Source organism: Chrysochloris asiatica, unplaced genomic scaffold (genome assembly GCF_000296735.1).
Source record: "Chrysochloris asiatica unplaced genomic scaffold, ChrAsi1.0 scaffold00389, whole genome shotgun sequence".
Classification (NCBI taxonomy): Eukaryota; Metazoa; Chordata; class Mammalia; order Afrosoricida; family Chrysochloridae; genus Chrysochloris; species Chrysochloris asiatica.
In genome coordinates, this window is record NW_006408907.1 from 1,635,217 (window position 1) to 1,645,032 (window position 9,816).

At 40.5% G+C, this 9,816-nt stretch overlaps 1 protein-coding gene across 1 annotated transcript; it reads left to right on the top strand.

Moving 5' to 3' along the window:
• Nucleotides 1-2,753: 2,753 nt before the first annotated feature.
• Nucleotides 2,754-3,056, top strand: TCEAL7 (transcription elongation factor A (SII)-like 7). Its single transcript, XM_006876536.1, has one exon. It carries the CDS (start codon nt 2,754-2,756, stop codon nt 3,054-3,056), a length of 303 nt encoding a protein of 100 aa, XP_006876598.1.
• The last annotated feature ends 6,760 nt before the right edge of the window (nt 3,057-9,816 follow it).

Consider the following 9,816-nt stretch of genomic DNA (forward strand, 5'->3'; position numbering starts at 1 on the left):
ACTTTACCAATCATGTTGTCCTTTTTCAAGGACTGGTCCCTCCTGATAACATGTCCAAAGTATGTGAGACAAAACCTTGTCATCCTTGCTTCTAAGGGGCACTCTGGTTGTACTTTTTCTAAGACAGATTTGTTTGACCTGGCACTCCATGGTACTTTCAGTATTCTTCGCCAACACTATAATTCAAATACATCAATTCTTCTCAGATCTTCCTAGCTTATATTTATATTTATAAGAGATGCAGTTTGTGAAATGTTTAGAATATCAGATAAAGATGCCTTATCTTGTAGGAATGTTGGAGAATGAAATAAAATTATACAGAGCAATGCTGATCATATCTGGCATCTGAAATCACCATTCTGTTGGAGGATGACAAAGAGACTAGTAAATGCTGTTGCAGTGGAACAGGAGAGGTTGATACATTCTTGACTTAGAGAATGTCATTGGGCCAGAGTAGGCAACTGGAAGGATTCCAGAAATCCTTAGGAAGTAGTCATTGATCTATTGGAAGTTAATCACCAGGCATTTCTTCTAAAGTGCTCCTGTGTGGATTCAAACTACCAACCTTTTGGTTAGTAACCTAGTACTTAACCATTTATACCACCCTGGGATTCCAAATTAGACAAAGGGGTACATAAGTAAGAAGGAAATGTCTGGGAGAAATGAAATACTATTTGATTTGATCTTAAATGAGGGTGTTGAGAAAAGGTGGAAGCTTTTGGGAAAATTTTGAAAGTAGTAAAAAGACTGTGGGAATGGTAAAAACTGGGAGAGAAAGGGCATAGTACTAAGATGGAACTAGTAAAATTTTGTTGTTGACTTTTGGTATCTGAAAGTAAGGGCAAGGCACTGTGGGATTATGGTCTCATGGTTCATCAATTAGAAGGATCTCACATGGGGAACCTCCAGTTGCCCTGTACATTTTAAACTTTCAAAAATGTGTCTGCCTGGAGGTCTATATTTATATTATGACTCAGCATCAGAAACAGGTGGCTAGTTCTTTTTTATCCTCCCTTGAAATGTTTTCCAATGTCCATAACTATATCATATTTTCTGATTATTAAAGGAATATAATAACTTTATGGATAATTTGAACATAAAAGGAAATTGCTGAAACAAAAGTAAAAAACACAATCTCAACCATTATCTCTTGTCCTAGTTGATCCCTCTCCCCCCAGTTTTGTTCCAAGGATTGGACAGCAAGGGAAATGGCCATTATTAGTGGCTGGCAGAAGGGTTGATGGAGGGAAGTCTACTATTTTTCTGCTCTTATAGTCTAGAAGAGGAAAAGTAATCCTTCCTCTCAACACAGTCACTAAAACAGCAGCAATGATTAATATGACTATGGAAAGATGCAGCTCCTCCCTGGTAATGAGAGAAAGGCAAATTCCAATCGCCCAGAAGGGGCCCACTTTTGACCTCTGGAATTAGCAAAGGCAAAACTGAGTGACAGGGCCTGGTGTGGTGGGAGGGTGGGGGGTGGAGGGAGGTGGGGGTTGATAAGCCATCCCACTCCTGCAGCATTGCTGGCAGGAGGGGAAAGTGGGGACCACAGTTGGAGGATGACATAATCCTCACGTGATCAGTAGCTGACGTGAGCAGAAGTCCTTAAATTCCCGGGCTTCTTTCTCCTCTGGGTACCAGCTCCTTACTGCTTTGCAGGCGTGCTTGCTTGTACAGGCCAAGGGAAGGAAGAGGTAAATTCTTCAAATCCTAGCAGGTTGGTGTGAGGGGTCCTAGTGAGGGAATCTAGTGATCTGAGTAGGTAAGTCCAGGCTTGTTTTTCCCAACCTTCTGCAAATGCATTGGAGATACTTGTATGTTTCCAGGTGACAGAGGGCATGGAGGGTGGGTAGGGAAGCTCCTTGAGATTAGTGATAGTTTAGAAGACATCATTTTTTCTTATTCTAGGATGCTTTTCCTTTAACTCCCTTTTCTTTCTCTAATTAAGTTGGAGGAAATAGTGGGTCCGGAGTATGGATTAGTGACTGGATAACTGCTGGAATTCTGGAATGTGGGCAAACACTTTTAGAGATAATTTTTTCATACTTTCCTTCACTCATTGCTTGCCTACCAGGGAAAGGGGAGAAGGAAACGGTGGGCTTTACAAGGAGCAGGCCTGAAGATGAAGCATGAGAGTAGAGATAGTGATCCAAGAGGAAGAGATACGTACAGAAAGGCAACCAGATGGTAGGAAGTCACAGGCAACGTCCTGATGAGGATCTGGTATTCAGGAAAACGACCTATGTCTTATTTTAGGGGCTGGTCGCTTCACAGAGAGCTCCCTTCTCCTGTCGGCTTCTTTTCTATCTGCAGGTCTAAGGGTCTGTCGTTCACAACATCTTAAGGCCATAAAAAGAGGAGGAAACTACCCCAATCAAGACAGGTCAGTGTGAGGGAGGTCCTCACCAGGGATCTCTGAGGGTGGGAGTTGGTAAGGGCAGGAGCTGAGTAAAATCTTTTTTACAATCCACCTCCCCATCTGTTCTCCAGCTTCTGCCCATTGAAGGGGCCATTAGCCTGGTCTGCTGGGGAAACTTCGGGGGAGAGGAAATGAAGCAGAGGGGAGTGGGTGGACTGAGGGGAGTGTATGGAGGGAGGACAACATCTCCAACGCCTAAGGGCAGGATCAGGAGGATTAGGCGAATATTTTGCCTCAAATAGAAATTGACAATCCTGAGTCAAGTAACAAAACCAAGCATTCCTTCTCTATATTTTCTTACCCGAGTTAAGTAGGAAACAGCAATAACATTATGCAAAAACCCTGCAAAGAAAATGAAGAAAAGCCCAAATGCAACGTGCCTAAAAAAGAGGAAGAACGCCCTTATGGAGAATTCCAACGCCAGCAAACGGAAGGGAATTTCAGGCAAAGGCTGCTTCAGTCTCTCGAGGAATTTAAAGAGGACATAGACTATAGGCATTTTAAGGATGAAGAAATGACAAACGAAGGAGATGAGATGGAAAGGTGTTTGGAAGAGATAAGGGGTTTGAGAAAGAAATTTAGGGCTCTGCATTCTAACCATAGGCATGCTCGGGACCGTCCTTATCCCATTTAATACATTTTTTTTTTTTGCCGTGAATTCAACTATTTCTTACTTTTAATATTGCCACCATTGCTTTCTTTTTGTTTGCATTTTCTTGATAAATATTTCCTATTATTTTACTTTAATCAATTTATGTTGTATTGATTTGACTTGTTACCAACATCTCATATTTTGATCCAATCTCAATCATTTAATAAGATAATTTTGTTCATTTACATGGGAAGATGGTCACTGTGTAATACAAATTTAAAGTAATAACTTGCAAAGCAGTATATATGTATAAATATATATATTCATAGCTGTATAATACCATATATGTACATTTATATATGATAAAGGAAATTGAAGTTTTGTACATCAGAAGGTTAACAGTGAATCTTTGTGTATTTATTATTTTTTCTTCTTCTTTTGGCCTATCTTCATCTTCTCATTTTCCAAAAAAAAAGTGTATATATGCTACTTGTATCACACATGCAAACAAAACAAAGAAAGAAAAGAAAAAAAACAGACAAAATAAGTTTGAAAGGCTGTGAAACAATAAACTCTTATTAATAGAACTACAAAAATAAAAAATAAATGTAACTGTCAAATTACCTCCGGATCTCTTAGTCAAAGGAATAAAACTGACAATTATTACAAATATTCTTTTAAGACTCAGTCTTTCATGGGGAAGATAATTGCCTCACAGGGTTGCTCTGGGAAAGAAAAGTTACTCTGACCTGTGGTTGATGGACTCTTGATCCCACCTACAGGACCCCAACACACTATTGAACCATTAATGATTTGAGGGCAGTTCCTGGCATGAACCAACCTGTGTTCAGGTACAAACAAGTCCAGCAGGCTCAGAGGTGGGGGCTTCCATGCCATTTCTTAGCCATTGAACCCTACGCCTGGGTCCTACCATGCCTGCTAAGAATGGTTGCCTCTTCTGCAGGGTCTTTTGCTCCCTGATAGCCTCCACTACTACTAATGCCGAAATTCCATTGAGTTCTCTCAAGTTTCCAGGGGATCCAATCCCCACTATATCTCTAAAGACTTCCTGCTTTATATCCATGCTTAACACAGGTGGATACTACTCCAGGGTTTCTTGGGCCTTGATCTCTTACATTTCTTGGTAAAATACCCTCTCCATTTTCAATCACAGGAACTCCCCTCTTTAGCACACAGTTGTGATGAATTCATTTGGGAACTGGACTGAGATTCAAGTTTGAGTGATGGCATGCCGTAGCCAGAGTTGCAGCCATGCTGTGTGTTTTTGAGTTGATTCTGGCACATAGTAACTCTATAGGACAAGGAAGACCTGCCCCATAGGATTGTCTAGGCTGTCTTCTTTATGTATGGGAGCACATCATCAAGCTTTTCTACCTTTGAAGCTGGTGGGTTCAAACCACTGACCTTCCAATTAGCATCTGAGTACTTAACCATTGCACCACTAGGGCACATTAGTTGCTGCCATGGGTGTAAGGTTTTGACTATCTTCTCTTGTGAAAGGATCTTTTCCTGTAGGCTTCTGGCAGGTCTGCCTAAACGGATTCTTCAGACTCTTGGGGAACTTGTGGAAATTACTCAAAATGATGCAAAGAATAATAGATCTTAAGAGAACAAACGATCTTCTTCTTCACCCCATGCCATTCCCACGAGACTTAGGCTAGGTTCTCTAGAGAATCAAAATCAATGAAGTGTGTAGAGATGTATGAGACAATAGTTCATGGAAAAATGAAATCAAAGGTAATGGACTTTTTCAAACACACAGGCACACATACACACACATTTCCAAATCTGTAAATCTTTATAGGAACAGAAAGCCTCATCTTTCTCTTGTGGAGCAGCTGGTGAGTTTGAATCACCAACCTTGTGGTTAGCAGACCAGTGCTTATCCTACAGTACTACCAGGGTATGTGTATCTATATCTATGATATCTATATCTATATTGTTGTTGTTAAGTGCTGTTGAGTCAGTTCCTACTCATACTCAGGGACCCTGTATATGGTATCCAATGAATGGCTGGTGAGTTTTAACCACTGATCTTGCAGTTCAAACCGACCTTGTGATCCAGTGCTTTTCCTACAGGACCATACCAAACTGTTGTTAGGTGCCATCGAGTGGGTACCGACTCATAGCGACTCTATGCACAACAGAACAAAACAATGCACATAGTCCTACGCCAACCTCACAATAGTAGCTACACCTGAGCCCCTTGGTGCTGCCACTGTGCCAATCCATCTCCTTGGGGGGCGGTCTTCCTCTTTTTCTCCAATCCTCCACTTAACAAACATGATATCCTCCAGTGACTGGTCCTTCCTGATAATACATCCAAAGTATGAGAGACGAAGTGTGGCCATCCTGGCCTCCAAGGAGCACTCTGGCTAAACTTCTTCCAACAGAGATCTGTTTGTTCTTTTGGCAGTCCATGTTGTTGTTGTTGTTGTTGTTAAGTGCCATCGAGTTGGTACTGACCCAATGTACAACACAACGAAACACTGCCCCGTCCTGGGCCAACCTCACATTTGTTGCCACGCTTGAGCCCATTGATGCTGCCACTTTGCCAATCCATCTCTTACTTTCAGTATTCTCCTCCAACACCAGAACTCAAATGCATAAACTCTTCTATGGTATTCCTTATTCACTGTCCAACTTTTACATGCATATGAGGTTATTGAAAATACCGTGGCTTGGGTCAGGTGCACCTTAGTCCTCGAACTGACATTTTTGGCCTTCAACACTTTAAAATGGTCTTGTGCAGCAGATTTGCCTAATGCACTATGTCGTTTGATTTATTGACTGCTGATTCCATGAGTATTGATGGTTGATCCAAGCAAAATGAAGTCTTTGACAACTTCAATCTTTTCTCCATTTATATGAATGTTGTTTATTGGTCCAGTGGTGAAGATTTTTTCTTTGTTTTACATTGAGATGCAACTCATACCAAAGACTGTGGTCTTTGATCCCCATCAGTAAATACTTTAAGTCCTCTTCACTTCCAGCAAGCAAGGTTATATCATCTGCATGTTGCAGGCTGCTAATGAGTCTTTGTCCTATCCCGATGCCGCGTTTTTCTTCATATAATCCAACTTCTCAGATTATTTTGTCAGTTTACAGATTGAATAAGTACCGTGTAGGAATATGACCCTGTGCACATCTTCCCTAATTTTAAACCATTTGGTGTTCCTTTGTTCTGACGGAACAACTGCCTCTTGGTTTTTGTACAGGTTCCTCATGAGCACAATTAAGTGTTCTGGAATACTTATTTTCCACAATGTTGTCCATAGCTTGTCATGAGTCACACAATCGAAAGTCTTTGCATAGCCAATAAAGCACAGGTATTCTCTGCTTTCAGCCAAGATCTGTTTGATGTCAGCAATGATATACCTTGCTCCACATCCTCTTCTGAATCTGATTAGAACTTCTGGAAGTTCTTTGTCAATGTATGTTTGCAGCCATTTTTGTATTATCTTTAGTAAAACTTTACTCACATGGGATATCAATGATTTCAGCATTCCATTGGGTCACCGCTCTTTGGAATGAGAACAAATATAAATCTCTTCCAGGCTGTTGGCCAAGTAGTTGTCTTCCAAATTTCTTGGCATAGATGAATGAGTGTCTCCAGTGTCACATCAGTTTGTTGAAAAACTTCAATTTGTAATCCATTTATTCCAGGTGCCGTGTTCTTTGCCAATTTCTTCAATGCACTTCAGATTTCTTTCTTCAGGACCATTGACTCTTGATCTTATGCTACCTCTTGAAATGGTTGAACATTGACTATTTCTTTTTGGTACAGTGACTCCGTGTATTCCTTTCATCTTCTTTTGATGCTTTCTGCATCATTCAATAATTTGCCCAGAGAATCCTTCAATACTGCCATTGGGCTTGAATTTTTTCTTCAGTTTCCCCAGCTTGAGAAATGTTCTTCCCTTTTGGTTTTCTAACTCCAGGCCTTTTTACATTTAGTTATAATATTTAACTTTGTTTTCTTGAGCTGACCTTGAAATTTTCTGTTTAGCTCTTGTACCTCCTCATTTCTTCCATTTGCTTTAGCATATCTATGCTGGAGAGCAAGTTTCAGAGTCTTTTCTGACATCCATTTTGGTCTTTTCCTTCTTTCTTGTCTTCTTAATGACCTTTTGCTTTCTTCATATATGATGTTCTTGATGTTATCCCACAACTCTTCTGGTCTTCTGTCTTTAGTGCCTAATCCATGAAATCTGTTTTTTGGATGATCTCTAAATTCAGGTGGGCTATATTCAAGGTTATATTTTGGCTCTCTTGAGTTTGTTTTAATTTTCTACAGTTTCATCTTGAACTCTTTCCCATTCTTCCCCTGGCCTTATTTTGACTGATGATATGGAGTTTTTCCATTGTTTCTTTTCACAGATGTAGTCAATTTGATATCTGTGTATACCATCTGGTAAGGTCCACGTATATAGTCATTTTTTAGGTTGTTTAATAAGGTATTTGCAATGAAGAAGTCATTGGTCTTGCAAAATTCTATCATGAAAGCTCCAGCATCATTTCTATCATTGGGCCATATTTTCCAATTACCAATCCTTCCTGTTTGTTTCCAACCTTTGCATTCCAATCACCAGGAATTATCAATACATCTCGATGGCATATTTGATCAATTTCAGACTGAAGAAGTTGGTCGAATTTCATTACTGGCTTCAGTGGTTGGTGTGTATTTGAATAATAGTGGTATTAACTGGTCTTCCTTGTAGGTGCATGAATATCATCCTATCACATACAGCGTTGTACTTCAAGACAGAGCCTGATATGTTGTTTTTGATGATGAATGTCACACCATTCCTTTCAATTTGCCATTCCCGGTACAGTAAACCATGTGATTTCAGATTCAAAATGGCCAATACCATTCCATTTCATCTCACTAATGCCTAGGATGTGTTCTATTTAATTTTTGACAACTTCCAATTTTCCTAGAGTCATACTTTATATATTCCATGATCTGATTATTAATGGATGTTTACACCTATGAAGGTCCCTAGGGCTTTACTGCATGTGTGTCATCACTGTCAAAGCAAATTTACTTTGAAGACACAGCTCTTCAAAAAGATCTGATCTGAGTATGTTCTTTTTGACAATGAATGCAACACCATTCCTCTTCAATTTGTCATTTCCGGCATAGTCATCAGATTCAAAATGACCAATACCAGTTCATTTCAGCTCACTAATGCCTAAGATATCGAAGTTTGTGTGTTCCATTTCATTTTTGACACTTTCCAATTTTCCTAGATTCATACTTCATACATTCCATGTTCCAATTATTAATGGATCATTTTGAGTTGTGCCCCATCAGCAAATGAAGGTCCCGTGGGTTTTACTCCCATGGACTTTACTCTGTTCTTGTCATCACGGTTAACTCTACTTACTTTGAGGAGGCAGCTCTTCCCTAGTCGCATTTTGAGTGCCTTCCAACCTGAGGGGCTCATTTTCCGGCACTGTATCTGACAGTGTTTCTCTGCTATTCATAAGGTTTTCAGTGACTAAATATTCGGAAGTAGTTCATCACTCCTTCCTAGTCTGTCTTCATCTGGAAGCTCATCTGAAACCTGTCCACCATGGGTGACCCTGCTGGTATTTAAAATACTGGTGGGATAGGTTTCAGAATCACAGCAACTCACAAGCCACCACAGTATGACAAACTGACAGACGAGTGGTGGTTCTTACTTATAGCTACCCTTTATTGGGCTTCCAAGGAGTAGTTGGTGAGCTTGAACCACTGCCCTTGCGGTTCAAACCAACCTTGCAGTGCAGTGCATTAACTCACTGTGCCACACAAAGACAATGTGGTTAACAGTCCAGTGCTTATCTTACATGCCACACCTGCATCCTGGTGTGGAGCTGTAGGATAAATACATGGAGAGACCACCTTAGATGGCCACACATGAGCTTTTAAGATCCCAGTCGCTACTCAAAAAGTAGGATGTAGAACATATTCTTTGTGGACTAGGCTATTCCAACTGATCATGGTGTCCCCTGATATTATGGTCTTGACCTTCCAGGCCCAGCAACTCATTACCTTAAGATGTTTGTTAATATAAAAGAAGTTTTCACCATTTTGTTCCATGTATGGTCCACCACATTCATAGGTGTGTTTGTAGTAAAGGTGACTGCTTTGTTGTTAATTGCCGTCGAGTCAGTTCTGACTTGAAGTGACCCTGTATAGGGTTTCCAAGGAGCATCTGGTGGGTCTGAACTGCTGAACTTGTGGTTCGAAGTCCAATGCTTATCCTATAATACCACAGCAGAAGGACCATATACAAATATCCTCTTTCAAACCCTTATATATTTATGGGAATATTCCTACTCTCCTGTTCAGCCTGAGTATCTATCCATGTATCTTCCCACAAAATGCTGTTGTTCCAGGGATGTGTATATAACAGTATTTACCTCTATCCCCTTTAACCCTTGAAAACCTCCCTGTGTCTCCATGTATCTTCATCATCCTTCTGCCAACTACCCCCTTCATATATATTGCCCCCCTAATCATAGCATAGTGGTTACGAATTGGGCTGTGAACTGCAAGGTCAGCAGTTCGAAATTACCAGCTGTTCCGCCAGAGAAAGATGAGGCTTTCTGCTCCTGTAAAGATTTACAGCCTTGGAAATCCTGTACAGGGTCGCTATGAGTCGGAACCGACTCCACGGCACATAACCACCACCACCAATTACATGAGGCACCACTCATCTTTCAGTTTGTAGTACTGTGGTGGCTTGTGAGTTGCTGTGATTTTGAAAGCTATACCACCAGTATTTTAAAT